This window comes from Chrysoperla carnea, chromosome 3, assembly GCF_905475395.1.
Source record: "Chrysoperla carnea chromosome 3, inChrCarn1.1, whole genome shotgun sequence".
Classification (NCBI taxonomy): Eukaryota; Metazoa; Arthropoda; class Insecta; order Neuroptera; family Chrysopidae; genus Chrysoperla; species Chrysoperla carnea.
Genome location: NC_058339.1, coordinates 25,659,408 through 25,675,620, shown reverse-complemented (window position 1 = coordinate 25,675,620; position 16,213 = coordinate 25,659,408). Strand labels below are relative to the sequence as shown.

The 16,213-nt window shown below is 30.1% G+C and overlaps 3 protein-coding genes across 3 annotated transcripts; 2 read left to right on the top strand and 1 right to left on the bottom strand.

Annotated features, from left to right (window-relative positions):
- The first annotated feature begins 4,001 nt into the window (after positions 1-4,001).
- On the top strand, positions 4,002-9,007 carry LOC123295363 (negative elongation factor D). Its single transcript, XM_044876690.1, has 11 exons — positions 4,002-4,166; positions 4,231-4,346; positions 4,421-4,530; positions 4,598-4,815; positions 5,811-5,960; positions 6,109-6,239; positions 6,739-6,926; positions 6,990-7,242; positions 7,435-7,645; positions 8,179-8,449; positions 8,663-9,007. Exons 1-11 carry the CDS (start codon positions 4,104-4,106, stop codon positions 8,692-8,694), a joined length of 1,743 nt encoding a protein of 580 aa, XP_044732625.1. The 5' UTR covers positions 4,002-4,103; the 3' UTR covers positions 8,695-9,007.
- A 260-nt stretch (positions 9,008-9,267) lies between these two features.
- LOC123295368 (glycerol kinase) lies at positions 9,268-14,069 on the bottom strand. Its single transcript, XM_044876698.1, has 3 exons — positions 13,614-14,069; positions 11,194-12,031; positions 9,268-10,954 (listed from the first exon to the last, which is right to left on the bottom strand). Exons 1-3 carry the CDS (start codon positions 13,909-13,911, stop codon positions 10,546-10,548), a joined length of 1,545 nt encoding a protein of 514 aa, XP_044732633.1. The 5' UTR covers positions 13,912-14,069; the 3' UTR covers positions 9,268-10,545.
- Positions 14,070-14,308: 239 nt separating this feature from the next.
- On the top strand, positions 14,309-14,712 carry LOC123295393 (signal recognition particle 9 kDa protein). The gene is made up of 2 exons (XM_044876732.1): positions 14,309-14,512; positions 14,587-14,712. Exons 1-2 carry the CDS (start codon positions 14,372-14,374, stop codon positions 14,680-14,682), a joined length of 237 nt encoding a protein of 78 aa, XP_044732667.1. The 5' UTR covers positions 14,309-14,371; the 3' UTR covers positions 14,683-14,712.
- The last annotated feature ends 1,501 nt before the right edge of the window (positions 14,713-16,213 follow it).

The window sequence follows — 16,213 nt, the reverse complement described above, 5'->3', positions numbered from 1 at the left end:
TTTAATTGAAATTTCTGCTTCATTATTTGGTTCTTCAACAACTAATGATGTATGTATTGTTTCATATATTGGAGTATATAATCCTAATTTTTCTCTTGATTCCTCACACTGCCTTTTAAAGTTTAACAAGTTATACATTTGTAGCACACAATTTGTACATACAGAATAAACGGAAGCTTCATTTTCATATTCCTGGAAATAATATTTTAGAGATTAATTTGATACTGTTGTTTCTGGAGATTCTGTTGAATGTGCTGTGAGGACGCGGAGGGGGAGGAACCAATGGTTCCTCCCCCTATATTATTGGGCTTTGGTCAAAAGTATGTAAGAAAGCGCTTTCGACTTAAAATTGTCCAAATTGTCTTAAGCTATGTCTATCGAGTCACGGGCACCCTATGTAAAAATAAACTTCATTTTTTACCTCATATTAATGTTAAAAAAGTAACTTACTTGAATTCCTAGATAATCAAACAATTCTTTAAATCCCGATAACACGCTAAGTGAGCTGATTGTTTCCATTTGTGCATCATCTTTTAAACAAGCTATACATTTATCATTCCATTTTTCAACGATTGAACATTCATCCTAGAAAATAAAATAAACACCGAATCTTTTACAAAAGAAAGAGCATATCTTGGAAGAGAAGATTATTCATAATTAATCTTAAATAAATATTAGAGCAAAAAAATTGTACAGTAGTCTGTGTAGCATGTAAAAATGTTTAAACAAATATTCCAAATGAAAACTTAAAAAAAAATTAATTTTACGACTTACCTGCCGTATTCCTGGATCTATAACATTTTCATTGGTGTTATCTATTATTGAATGATTACCCTAAAAAATTATCGTGTTGTTTATAATTATTTCGAGTGTTTGGCAAATTTGGAAAGTAAAATTTAAGGACATTTACAACTCTTCATACCGTACCTCTGAATTACAGTTATCTAATGAATCTTCAATACCCCTTCCGTTTAAAATTTTGTCTTCATAGTGTCCTAAAACAAAGTTTCTTTAATTTTTCATTCACATTTGAAAATTTATACTTTATTAAAGCTCGACTGAATTCGGCAACTCAGCTGTATATTTAAACAATTTTAAAGGAAGCGACCCACCCAACTATAGGGTGATTCTTTTTAGATCGATCCTTAATGACCTTAATAATATTTTTGGTTGGCTGTTAAGTTAGATTTGATTAGAGTGGCTGTTCTAGGATAGGACACACTTAGATCATAGAGCCCGTTGTGATATCGAAAAAAGGATTGGTCCATCCCCGGCCACTACTCCATGAAACATTTGGAGCTGTTTAGTAAAAGCAGGGAGTACTTGGACGGGGATTGCTCACTTGAGATGGCTCAAGTAAGTCCATCTTCTCATTACAAGAACTGGACAGTGACAGAGAAAATGAGACATCGTTTCCTCCTCTTCTCCACTGTGGCAGCTCCAGCAATAGACGCCGCGTAGCCACTGCCATGTAATAGCCACAACGATTTTACTTATAAAGGCTTTTTGAATTGAAGCGATATAAGATCTTCGGAAAGCCTACGATTATACTCAGACTACATTTGTCTTGTAGTACCACAAATTTTTGACGTGAGTATAATAAAAATAAATTGAATGAGTACTTGATAACTTACCATTTAAAAAAAGATTTGGAATAGCATTAGGCTTCAAATTAGTTCGACATTTACCCCTGGACTCGTGAGTTTTCATTTCCTTTGAAAAATGAAGTTCGCAGACACGGTAGTTTACTCGTTTCGAAATATCTATATCTGTCCGTCCAATAGCCTCTGTCCACATTTTAAAGCGCTGAAAAACAGTAGCTTATAGATTATTCTCTTTCACAATTACAGATATTAAAAAGATAAAATAGATGTGCAATGCTGTTGTTAAAAACGACCATGCCTTTCCACCATTGGTTTTAGTATTATGTAGCCCTTATCGATGGTATAGTCAATCCTTACCTCCATTCATAGTAATTTATCATCATAAGCATTTCACAAATCAATTAGAAAATAAATATAAAATTAAGATAGCAAAATTGCTTGATTTGTGCATCACAAGTAATAGACTTTAAATAATGAAAGATTTATTTGCTATCCTTCTTCTCGCTTTTGGCTAGAAAGGGACTGAAAAAAACGTTCAATCCCTGGTAAAAGTTCAGTGTTTTTGTTTGGAGTTTTTCCCTTATTCGAGAAAATTGTGGTATAATTTTCAGCCCCTCCTTTGAAGCAGAAGGGAGGTAATGAGAACACGTTATCATCTTACGGTCATAATTATATTAAGCTTGCGTTCTAAATTAAAAATATTTTTGGGCTTACCAGAGGATTAGTTGGAATAGAATATAAAATAAGTCCTCCTTGCTTTTTAAACGCCGAGTTGCAATTATTAACACAACACGTAAAACCCATTTTATTCCTAATTTAGTTTTTATTTTTTATATAATTCATAAAAATCAGTTCATATATTATAACCTCAAATGTGTATAATAAACTGACAGATTCTCAACGTAAAAGTAAACACGTCGAAATTACCTACCATTATTTACCTCTATCGACACGAGTTATTACTAATAACAATTGTTAACAATACCAAAGGAGTTACAAACGCACTAGTGCTTGGACCAGTGTTGCCAACTTTCAACACTAAGGCCCACTAAACAGGCGATAGAAAACCACTAAAAAACAACTAGAGAGTAATAATATTGCCAGAAATGATATTAAAATATTAAATTATTTTCCCACTAAAAGTAGAAAAATAGTAGAAAAAAACCACTAGTTTTAGTGGTAAAACTACTAAGTTGACAACACTGGCTTGGACACGGTGGTAAAATAATATTATATTGGTATCGTTTTGGATGTATATTTATCATTTCTAATAGGGTTCTGATCCTTTTCACTGTGGACACGATAACTCAAAACAAAATGAAATATCAAGCTAAAATTTTTATAGCGTGCTCAGGACGTAAAAAATGAGGCTAAGTTCGTAAATGAGCAACATAGGTTAATTAGGTCTTGGGTCCGTTGGACCATGGATTTAAAATAATTTTTTCAACGATATAAGTAACCTAAATGCACCAATATTCTATTCAATTTAGTGAATATTCAATCTTCAATCCTAGTGTTACAACTATTATAAGTTAACTAATGAAATTCAAAAGAAGGCTTAAGAATGTCTCGAAAATATGTCGATTAATTTTCAATACTAGATTTCACCGCATTATAAAATTTTTAAAATATGAAATTAATGTAAAAATTTATTTGGGGAAATTATTACTTATTTATGTATTGAATTATGTACCCGTGAACCTAATCTAAATTTAAATAAAAAAGTTTTATTTTTATTATTTTACGAATTATTTACGAAATGTTCTTTAGGTAATTAGTCGGTCATAGGAATATTAAAGGTATATTCCTTCATCCAAGGTTAATTAGTTAAAAATATTATATTTGTAATTAATTTCTAAATTGTATTAAAAAAAAAAAAATACATTTTTTTCTTTAGGGTAAAATATTTTACTTTAAATAGAAAGATTTTTTGCTCGGACCAATCTACAACACACGCAGAATTCGTTACCCATTTAAATTTTCCCGCAATTGAGAGTGGGAACAGCCGCTGCCAATCAAAAGCAGGCATATTGCTTGAGGCAAACTAAAACCATGGATATAGAAATATTAAAATCTAAAACACACGAAATATTATCGTTCTATTTGAATTTCCCGCAAATGAGAACCGCAGCCAATCAAAAGTAGGCACATTGCTTCCCTCCTGAGTGATACACCCCCCTCGTCTAAAGTAGGACTTTATACTACATCCCTACTATATTTACTAGATCCGTGATACGCGCCCAATTTACCTGTCTCTCTCTATTCCGATCAACCTTTTGGTCGGCGAATTTGTAGCTCTATGATATTAGCTCTATGACATTTGTAAACTTGAAGAACATGGGATAAAAATTGTTTACTGTTTACATGTTACCAACACTTAACACCAGAGTCATTAAACTTGTCAAATGTAACCTATTTTTTCTGTAAATGTTTATTTACAAATATTCACAAAACGATCACAACGAAAGTATATGAAAAAAATTAAATAAAACAATTACGATGGATGAAGAATATGATGAACGTGGATGGCCAAGTGGTGGCGGTGATATGATGGATGATGAAGTAAATTTTAAATATGCATTTTTATTTTCTAGAGTACATAATATTGTTGAATTTGATTTTTTAGTATGACGGTCAAGATGAATCTATGGAAAATCCAGCAGAAGTACTCGAAGAATGTATGAAAAAATTCACTACTCCAGATTATATAATGGAACCTGGAATATTTACACAATTAAAAAGGTTGTTTTCACAAAGACTATTTTCAATCAAGAAATACTAATTTTATTTTTCATTAATAATAACAATGTATTCAGGTTTTTCCAAGCCGGTGGAAATCCAGTCCAAGTTATAGATCAACTATCTCAAAATTATAGTGCCGTAGCTCAATTGGCCAATATGCTAGCTGAATGGCTTATACTTGGAGGTAATCCTTTCTAATAATAACAAAATTATCACATCCACTCATTGTTTAATAAATTATTAAATTGAAGGAATAAAAGTGACAGAAGTTCAAGCAATGGTTGAAAATCATTTAAAAGATATGATATTGAAAACGTTTGATCCAAAAAAGGCCGACACTATTTTTACTGAAGAAGGAGAAACTCCAGCTTGGTTAACTGAAATGATAGAACATCCAACTTGGAGATCTTTAATATACAGACTTGCTGAAGAATATCCCGATTGTCTTATGTTAAATTTTACAATCAAGGTAATAAACCACGGATCTAGTAATTATAGTAGGGTTGTAGAATAAAGTCCTACTTTAGACGAGGGGTGTATCACTCAGGGGGAAAGCAATGTGCCTACTTTTGATTGGCTGCGGCTCTTATTTGCGGGAAATTCAAATAGAACGATAATATTTCGTGTGTTTTAGATTTTAATATTTCTATATCCATGATTTAGATTGCCTCAAGCAATGTGGCTGCTTTTGATTGGCTGCGACTGTTCGCACTCTCAATTGCGGGAAAATTTAAATGGGTAGCGAATTCTGCGTGTGTTGTAGATTGGTCCGAGCAAAAAATTTTTCTATTTAAAGTAAAATCTTTTACCCTAAAGAAAAAAATGTATTTTTTTTTAAATACAATTTAGAAATTAATTACAAATATAATATTTTTAGCTAATTACCCTTGGATTAAGGAATATACCTTTAATATTCCTATGACCGACTAATTACCTAAAGAATATATCGTAAATAAATCAATTATTGTAAGATTATTTATTTATGTTGTCCATATGTCACGTCAACCATATGTCAAACATATTTCCATGCTTACAAACGAATCAAAAACACTTAAAGAAGGTTTTGAGCATACTTTCAGCATGCGGCTAATTAACAGCCAATAGTAAGTAGGCACAATGATACCCTGCCTCTTCCAACTGAGTGAGACTCTCCTACTCAGTTATACTCCACCCCTTTTAAAATATTCCTATATCCATGTAATAAACACTGCAGTGTATTGAATTTATACAAACATAATAGGCTATTTTATGACACCTTTTAACGTGTTAGTTTTCTTTAAAAATATATTTTCGAAATTACTATAAAATATTTAATAATTGATAATGTTTTTAATAATATTTTTCCCATACACTTAAAATACATCTGTTAAGTCATGATTTTACATAATATTTTGTTTAATTAATTTAATTTTTGAATATTGTCAAATATTCCACGTGAAAAATAAAATACATCTTAATTTCCAGTTGATATCGGATGCAGGATTTCAAGGTGAAATAACAAGTATATCAACTGCAGCACAACAAATTGAAGTATTTTCACGAGTATTAAAAACTGCAATTACAGGATTTCTAGAAAATAAAGAAGATTGGCAAAATAGTATACAAGAATGTGCGGTAATAAATTTTTATATGATTATCTAATGAATAGGCATACTTAGAGAAGCGAAGTGAAAAATATATTTTACACTCTCTTAGGTTTCTTAAATCATTCTACTGGGTGGACAAGTAAATTGAAATAAATAAATGTTTTTTTATCGTATAGAAAATGGTTTGTCATGGGCAGCATACTTACGTCTACAGTCAAGTATTAATTCAAGTTTTAGCACGTGAAGCGAAAGGTGGTTGCAGCATGAAAAGATTATCACAGGAAATAACTCGTTGTGCTCTATCAAAGTACGAATTACTTATATAAAATATTTTTGAAAAAATATGCGTTTTTTTATTTTCTTCAATTTTATTTTGATTTTTAACATGAACATTATGTGGCTTGCTCACGCGTCAGGAAATGGTCTGATGGTCTTGTTCGTGTACACAAAAGAAGGAAAAACTATTAAAAATAGTATTTGGAGTAATTACCAAATTATCAGTTGAATTACGCATTTTACACTCCTACATGCAAAAGTAGTATAATTATGTTCACTGTCCTATTATTGCAAAATTTTCGTTTCTTTTTTGTTTAGCATCAATTTCAAATGAGTTAAATCAATCAATTTTTAACTCTTTTTTTGATCGCAGAAACAAATTTTTAAGTATAAAAATTGTAATCATCTAATCGATTTGCATTTACTGGCATGAAATACACATTTTCAATTAAAAAACGTATATTTTTACAGTTACGAACATTAAACACTTTTGCGAAAATTCACTAATCGAAAATATAATTGTATTTTAGTCATCACGATGTTACACCAATTACCATGGCTTTGAACGGAGCAGCAGCTTTTCCACAAGCTTGTGGTGCTTTAACGTCAATGTTATCACGAAATACTTTAAACCCAGCAGACATTTCAGTCTTGTTTAGAAATTATTCTGGCATGGATCCTCCACCAATTGATTTAATTCGAACACCACAATTTTTAGGTATTTTGTTAAAGAATTAATTTTAATTAATTTTCTAACTTGTAATCTAATGTTTTTTAATAGAATTATTGGTGGATGCATTATTTAAACCGGGAATAAAATTAAATCCAGAACATAAACCAAAATATATTTATTTGCTAGCATATGCTGCAAGTGTGTGTGAAACACCACCTAAAAAGAATCAAAAACGAACAGTTAATAAGGATGAATTAAAGTCAACAATCCAAGCAGTTGAAATTGTTCACACATTATGTAATGTGAATAAAGGTTCATCGGAACTGATGGCAGATTTAGGAAAAATATACCAATGTATAAGGTGAGTCATATGTGCTCTCGCGGCTTAAGATTCTTGAGTTAATGCGATTTTCCGTTTAAACCATCTTAAACGAATAGATTCTAATGCCTGGAGTATTTCAAGAAAATTAAATTTTAAAAACCATGAATGAGCTCTTTATAATTTAAATTCTTTATTATTTAAAAGTTAAAATTAATAATTTTGTGTTTCAAGGTTTCCAGTAGTATCGGTTGGTATTGTTAAATGGGTGGAATGTACTGTAACTGAACCAAGTTATTTTAAATTGTCAACTGAACATTGTCCAATTCATTTAGCACTCTTGGATGAAGTAGTTACATGCCATACATTATTACATAATAAAGTTCTAGAACTGTTGGTACGATTATTTGAGTCAAAACAAGATGAATTAGAAATTTTAGTGCAGGTAAATACATTTTTACTATTTTGAAATACTATATACATGATGCGAAATATTTTTGCTTGTTAGAAAAAAGTTTTTCCGATAAAACCTGGCACATAAACAAGAAGCTTTGAGTATGATAAATTTAATGAAAAAAATTACCTTTTTTAACAGCAAATATGAACCGCAAATATTTAATTATATTAATAGAAACATTAGCATTAAATACTAATAAATAAAGCACAAACCTTCGTCTTCAATATAAAAAAATCCTTACTTAATTACACTAGCAAACACAGTAAACGTAAATTGAATGACACGGTAATTCGAGAGCGACAACAATAATAACAAACATCCGTAAAAGCAGGTAGATTGCGGCTTGGAAAACAAGTAGGGAGCGAGGTTGAGGTAACTCAAAAGGCCTGCTTGAGATGGCTTGCTTATCTAACTACACAAAAAAACAACTTGCAATAATACACGCTCTACTAATACACGCTTATATGAAATTACTTCTTAAATTTTATCCGTTTAAATTTATAATTTTTTTATATTTTTAGTTGGAAATGCGGAAAATGGTTCTAGATCGGATGGTCAATTTGTTGTGTTCAGGATGTGTGGTTCCAGTTGTAAAATATATAAAACAATGTTGGCAAAAGGGTGATACAGATATATCATTAATTAGATACTTTGTAACAGAAGTTTTAGAAGCTGTTGGACCACCTTATAGCTCTGAATTTGTTAATTTATTTATGCCATTAGTTGAGAATGAAGAAATTACTGGTACTATGCGTGGAGACGGTGAAAATGATCCTGTATCTGAATTTATAGGTAATTTCATTAATTAAAAAAACAATTTTCCTACAAAAAAGTGTACTTTTAGTTCATATTATCCTAGATCGATTTATGTAAATATAAATAAATATTATAATATACTTTAACCCATCAAACACTTGTGTCAACCATTCGGTATTACTGTTAGAGCACCACTTTTTTGGAATTAAGCGTTAATTTCTTTAATTAATCTCTTTGTTTATTTTTTAGTATACTGCAAAGGAAATTACATGATTGTTTAAATTTTTTATGGTTCTTATTCAAAAATTAGTATAAAGTTTACTGAAGACATACTTCTACAGCAAAGATAGGCGATAATGAAAAATTAAACAATGGAATTCAAGAGAAAGATTTTCAAAGAAGAAATGTTTAAAAGAAATTTAACAAAAACTTTGAATAATATTGGAGAAATATTAATAGACAATATGATGCAAAACTAGTAATAACCGTTCATTCAACCATACTGGTAACTTTTTGCAAATTAAGTGACGAACCTTTATGTATCAACGTGCCATTTTTCTAAAGAAATGTTTAATGAGGCCATAAACATGCCACTAAATAATTTTGACTTCGTGATTATTGGGAAAATAATAACAATAATAAATACAACTCAAAAACTTTATTTACTACCAAAAAAATTTCATTTTACAATGTCTCAGTTATATGCGCGTAATTCAAATTAAAGTAACATTACTTCTGTTGTTGCAGATTATATGACAAATAACTTATATTAGGGTTGTTAAGATGTTACTTTTAGCAGAAAGCATGCTGAACTTTAAATAAGTTGGGAATATTAAGAAATATAAAATAAAATAAAAAGTATATAAATAAAGCTCTTTTATTTACATTACGTATACAACAGCTATTAAAGTAAAGGATATCGGTACCGACCGCGTAGAATTCTATGTATTTTGCATGAGACAAAGTTAGAGATACAATGAGACACCTTTCCACTTTCATGACAATCTTAAAAATGTAACCTGAGTTCACAAGCAATTATGGGTCTCTTAGTATAGTGATTGAAAGAGAGATAGATTTAGGCCGCAATCGCGCTTTGTCTTTTCACGGTTAAATTTACAATTTGATAATACAGGTAGCACAGTCTAGTAATTTACGTCTATGGTCTACATAATGTATATTCTATCATTCTTTCTAATACTTAATTAAGAGATCCTCCTAATATGAGTCCTTTTTAAATCTACATATTACATACGGTGCATAGCTAGCATAACAAAACATTCAAAATTCTGGAAAATATTAGGCAGTTTAATAGTTGAAGAAGGTAACTATTTCTAAATATATGCAACATATTTTAAGAATTGAAATCGCACTGACCCTTACGTTGAGTACAAAGAGTTTGCGCAATTCTGGAAATTGACAATTATAGTTTTAATTTTTAATATCGTGTTATGAATATTATCATATTGTGATTGTCCACGTGTTGGCATACATAAACATAATATGATATTAAATCGTTTTCGTCAGCGTAAAAAAAGGAGCTAATGCGACTCGGAGCTTGTGTAATTTTATGATTATTGGCCACTGTGTAGTAGCACATTCGAAGTTAACACGTTGTATTTTTATTTTATTCTTGGCGTCAATACCATAAACTAATAACTTAATTATTGTTACAAATTTCTTAATTTAAAAAAAATTGATCCTCAAATATAATAATATAATACAGTTGGGGAAGGAGATGTGAGAAAGCCGCAGCACCGTCACACAATTTCCTTCAATTCATTTTTCCCATGTCATTTTTACAGTCATTTCAGCACATTTTGTCGATTTTCAGCGGTAAATCAACATCAAACTCGACATCAAAGACCAACTTCTACAGAAATTTTGATCTAATGCTCATAACTTTTTATTTACAATGAATGTGACATTTTTTTTATTAAAGTGTTCCTTTTCCTAGCATATTTTAAAATATGCGTTGGTCGTCAATCGTGTTGACATTTCTATATCACTTAAAAACATATTAAAAGGTATAATAATCATAAAATTACCTAAGGAATCATTTCCTAAAATTGGTGCATAAATTTAATCGTTGAAAAATAAATTGAACCTAGTCTGTTAAATGTCCACATAGTCGGTTAAATATCCCAACCTAGAGATCTTTCAATAGCCATTTTCCATTTGGAGTATCGCATATCTCTCTCATTATCACTAATTTTTGGTGTAAATACATCAGTCGGAATATTTAATGGTTTATTTCCCGTTAAATCCCATACACCTACAGCAGCACCCGCTAGCATTGCTACACCCAGTGATGTAGTTTCGGCCATTTTTGGACACAATACATCAATACCAATAACATCTGCTTGTAGTTGCATCAATAATTTGTTAGAAGTCATTCCACCGTCTACTTTTAATTGTGAAATGGGAATACCAGAATCATTATTCATTGCATCAAGAATGTCTCGTGTTTGAAAACAAACAGCTTCCAAAGTTGCACGTACAATTTGAGCGGATGTTGTGTCTTCTGTTATACCACATATCACCCTGGAAAAAATTTAATTCAAATTTAGGAACAAATTGTATCAAGTCCTTCAAAGTTACCTCTACACACAGAAATATTAATGAGATAAGGCAAGCTTTACTAAGAAATAGATTTAGATTTACGTTAAATATTATATATCTATGCGAGCTAACATCCATAGTTTGTTTTCTATCGCTAGATAGTCTTTCTTAACATTAATCTCAATAATATTTCACAGGTAGAATAGTGTATTTTAACATACCCACGAGCATCTTGTTGCCAGTAAGGTGCATACAATCCACTAAAAGCTGGTACAAAATAGATATCGTTTCCATTATCTTCAAGATTCGCTTCTTCTGCCATTGTTTGTGCTTTTTTAACATCATCAATAAGTTGCATATTATCCTTTAACCACGATAAAGCCGCTCCTGCAACTGCTACTGAACCTTCAACTGCATAAATTGGTGGTGAATTTGGACCTAGCTGATAAGCAACAGTCGTAATTAACCCATGAGAACTTTCAACACGTAAAGTTCCTGTATTATACAGCAAAAAGCATCCGGTACCATATGTAGCTTTAACTTGCCCTCTATGTAAACATTGTTGACCCACAAGTGCGGATTGTTGATCTCCTAAACAACCAGATATCGGTACACCTTTTAATGGACCATTTGCTACTTTACCATAAATTTCGCTACTTGAACATATTTTTGGTAGTACTGATGTTGGAATTGAAAAGAAATTTAGTAGTACAGGATCCCATTTTAGAGTTTCAATATTCATTAGCATTGTTCTAGATGCGTTACTCGCATCTGTAATGTGAACGCCACCATTTTTACCACCAGTTAAATTCCATATAATCCAAGAGTCAACGGTTCCAAATAAACATTTATCTTGTTGTATAGCTCGTTTAACTACTGCAATATTATCTTGTAACCATTTTAATTTTACAGCGCTAAAATAAGGAGATAATGGCAAACCACATAACGGTTTTAAATAATTTTTATTGCGCGTATTGTTCGGTACTTTTTCTAATAGTTCATTTACGGTGGATGTTGTACGCATATCTAACCATACAATTGAATTATGTAAAGGTAGCCCTGCAATTTTAAAAACATATAAATTAATTGTAAAATCTAAGAAGTAATTCATTTTTTAACAGATAATATTCAAATAAAGTGGAGGCAAAATTTATTCAAATTTTTTATTATTATTCATTTTAATTTCTATTCAACAATGCGATCGTTTAGAAAAGCGGCATATTTAATGTTTATAATTGAAATCCACATATGTGCCTTTTGAGACTTCGGTTTTGATTCATTTTCATTTGTCTTAAAAATGGTTTATCGGACATTTTACGTAAAATTTTCGATGTTCTAAAAATTTACCAGAACATAAAGTAAAGGTGTATTTACATACTGACGCTTAATTTCGCTGTTAATAAAACTTAACAGCGAAAAAAAAAATAAGTAAATAATTTGTTTTAAAGTGAGACTCCTTTCACAGAAATAAGAAAAAAATCGTATGGTCACACGTCCTAGAGTTTTCATTTTCGAGGGAAGTGATGACAATTGGTTTTGAAAAAATTTTTATCGTCTGTATAATATCTTAAAAATAAAAAGTATCTAAAAACAGTTGAAAACAAACAATTGACTGAGTTAATTGTTGAAATACCATGTATAGGCAGTGTTGATAACTCTGTCACATTTCACATACATACATATCTGACATATTTAACTGATATTCTCATATAATGCGCAAGTGTTGATGCGCAATCGTTTGTTTTTTTTGACGTCATGTAAATAACAAAAGATATTCACTTTGATATTCCTTTATTAATACATACTATAAAATTTGTACCTAATTAACGCCCTCGTGGGTAAACAGTGATGTTTACAAAAAAATGTTTCAAACAAAAGTAGTTTATTTTTTTGTAAGGAACATTTTTTACATTTAAACTTTTATTCTATCTCTAACGGTTTACAAGATGGGTACTACGGACCCATGACCCAATTGACCCATGTTGCTCATTTACGAACTTGACCTCACTTTTTACGTCCTAAGCACGCTGTAAAAATTTCAGCTTGATATCTCTTTTCGTTTTTGAGTAATCGTGACCACAGACGGACGGACGGACGGCCGGACAGCCGGACGGACGGACAACCGGAAATGGATTAATTAGGTGATTTTATGAACACCTATACCAATTTTTTTTTTATAGCATCAATATTTTTAGGCGTTACAAACTTGGGACTAAACTTATAATACTATGTATATTTCATATATACATGGTATAATAATCTATATATATATCTTTCTCTCATTTCTATGAAGGGTAATCGAAACATCATTTATTATCTTTAATGTTTTTGTCATTTGGCAACGGAACCCTAAACAAATTTTTATCAAGGTAACTACAAAAATTATACAAAGATAATAATACATTACGACAGGGCTTAATATTTAAAAACAGGTAGTCTTGTAATGACTGAAAAATTATTAACTGTTTTTTAAGGAAAAACAATATTTTTTTTAAAGGGAAAACATTATTTTTTTAAGGAAAAAGATATTTTAAAATATCTAATATTTAAATTATGATATTATTTAAGTGCAAAGGTACGTTGGATTAAAAATTAATAAATTTTTCAAGATTTGATTATATTAAATAATTATATACGTCACCTGTTTCTTTGTCCCACACAATTGTTGATTCCCTTTGATTGGCTACACCAATTGCAACAATATCATCAACACTTCCTCCCATTTCAGTTAATTTATCCATCGTATGCTTTATGCATACTGTAACCGCTTCCATAATTTCAAAAGGATCCTGTTCAACCCATCCTTCCTGTGGATATTTTTGTGATAATTGTTGTTGATGTTTTGCAACAACTTCATAGGTCCCTGCACGGAATAGTATAAAACGCGCACTAGATGTTCCTTCATCAATAGCTCCTACAAGTGGTCCAAAGTTAGACATTGTTGATACCAACAAGTGTGTTTAAAAAAAATTTAATAAATACTCGACAACTAAATAAAATATGTTGATAGAAACTGATAATTATCACAATAATTATGACCTTCGAACTGGATGTATTACCCCTAAAGCTTATTTAATACGTAGATAAAAATTATTGCGATAATTTGTCAATAATTATATGTATACTAATTAGATGTCATTTAATGATGGTTTAAGCATATTATTATGTTGCAACACGTGCATTTATATTTTATTATATAAAAAAGTTTAAAAATAAATATATACAAACATATAATTACCTATTTAAAATTTGAATAGGCATGACATCTATTAAGTAATATTTTGAACTGTTGTCTTAATTGATGACATCTATTGTTACTTTTTAACATATTGACTAATCAAGTTTTGTCATTATTTCAATGGTTATTGACATCAACTTAAAATATTAATAATTTGTGAAATGACTTATTTAAAAGATTGGGATGAATTTGAGAAAGCAGCTGAAAGATTATATTTACAAAATCCAAAAAAAGCAAGATACACAATGTCTTACATACATTCAAAAGGTGTATTAAAATTAAAAGTGACAGATGATGCTGTGGCAAGTTGATTTCAATCACATATTTTTATATCGTTTAATGTTATTCTGAATAAAATGTTTGATTTTTATTTTAGTGTTTACAATTTAGGACTGAAATACAACAAGATCTTAGGAAAGTAAATAAATTTATCAGTAATTTAATGAGACACATGGCGTCAAAGGAGCATTAATATTTTAAGTTTTATGGTTAACGCGTCGGAATATGGTTTTTTCTTTTTATAATTTATATAACTTAAATACGTGTAAAATATGTTAAATAAAAATTATATATTTCTATAAAACTTTTTAAATAGTGTATGCTTTTTATCCTTAATTCGGAAAATAAACTATTTTGTCCATTACTACTAAGTACATAAATCTTTTGAATTTATAACTAAAATAAGTAAAAAGTTTTTGTTATAAAAAAGTAGTTTCGAAACATATATATATATAAGACTCTGGTTTCGAAAGTTTTCACTTCGATATTTAATCAAATTTTATATAATAAGAAGGGTTTATTTTTAAGCGTTAAAATTTTTACAATTTAAAAAAAAAAAAAAATCAATTTTAATGAGAATAGTATTTAACAAAAAAGTATAAACAATAATGGCACATATAGATGTTATTTAATTTTTATTTTAGGTGTGAAATTTTTTTGGAAAATTTGTTTAAAATACCCGCTAATGACATGAATGGGTTCTATTTTAAAATCTAATGTAAAGGCTTGTATACATTTTGACATTTGGCGCAAACTGAAAATTTAAACGTTTTACATCGTAGTGACTATTCGCACGTCCCCGTTTATCGTTTTGGCCTTTGATAGAAAGATTGATTGTGCATTCGTGGGTTCACCCTGTGATCCATGAGTTAAAAATATCGTTTCCGTGCTCGTGTACACGACTGATTTTTAAATTAGGACTGAAATGTTAAATTTACATAATATTGTGAACTTCACAACGCTACAAACAAATTAGCCACTGAACTGTATGAAATTATGATTAATGATTGAAAAGTCGATGGTTCAATTATAATTTAGTTCAAAGGATCCTGTCAATATTCACCTACGGTCCGTCGCGTACGGTGAATTCACCCCACATGCACGTAACGAGCGAACATTTTGGCATATTTGTCACTGAACTCTGTTAAATTGTGATTGAACCATAGATTTTTCAATATATTTCAGTTGCTAATCACGTTGCCCACCGTTTTCTACGTGAATTCACCATTATGTTTATGCCGAATTTCGATGTACTATAAAGACTGGTTCTTATGATCCAATTTTAATTGCGTTTGCGTAGATGCTAGATAATAGACAATATTTTTACTGGCCAATTGTTCTTTATCAACAAAAGAAGATTGATATCTTCTTGAATTACAAATCTTTGAAATCTTCTTGAATTACATTAACATTATAATTAAAAGATGGAGAAATAGATGATTACGTAACACCATACGTGTAATATTTTTTTCGAATTTAGTATTTATGTTAATCGTAATAATTCATTAAAACCATTCACAACAAGAGTGAAGCTTGTCACCATATACGAAACAATTACACAGCTGGGCATATTCGTAAATTTTGACAGATTGAAGACGTAAAAAGCACTGCTGGGGTGGGTGAACGAATTAATAAAAAAAAAGTGATTTTTTGTGCAATTTATCAAGTTTTTTTAATAATATGATATTGTAAATAAAAACTAGACATGAATTGTATAGTGCAAT

Coding starts and splice junctions, on each gene's coding strand:
- LOC123295393 (XM_044876732.1), top strand. CDS start 14,372: ATGACTTATTTAAAAGATTGGGATGAATTTGAGAAAGCAGCTGAAAGA. Junction 14,513..14,586: donor AAGTGACAGATGATGCTGTG/GCAAGTTGATTT, acceptor TTTTTATTTTAG/TGTTTACAATTTAGGACTGA.
- LOC123295368 (XM_044876698.1), bottom strand. CDS start 13,911: ATGTCTAACTTTGGACCACTTGTAGGAGCTATTGATGAAGGAACATCT. Junction 12,032..13,613: donor TGTGTGGGACAAAGAAACAG/GTGACGTATATA, acceptor TTAAAATTGCAG/GGCTACCTTTACATAATTCA. Junction 10,955..11,193: donor TGGCAACAAGATGCTCGTGG/GTATGTTAAAAT, acceptor AATTTTTTCCAG/GGTGATATGTGGTATAACAG.
- LOC123295363 (XM_044876690.1), top strand. CDS start 4,104: ATGGATGAAGAATATGATGAACGTGGATGGCCAAGTGGTGGCGGTGAT. Junction 4,347..4,420: donor ATATTTACACAATTAAAAAG/GTTGTTTTCACA, acceptor CAATGTATTCAG/GTTTTTCCAAGCCGGTGGAA. Junction 7,646..8,178: donor AATTAGAAATTTTAGTGCAG/GTAAATACATTT, acceptor TTATATTTTTAG/TTGGAAATGCGGAAAATGGT.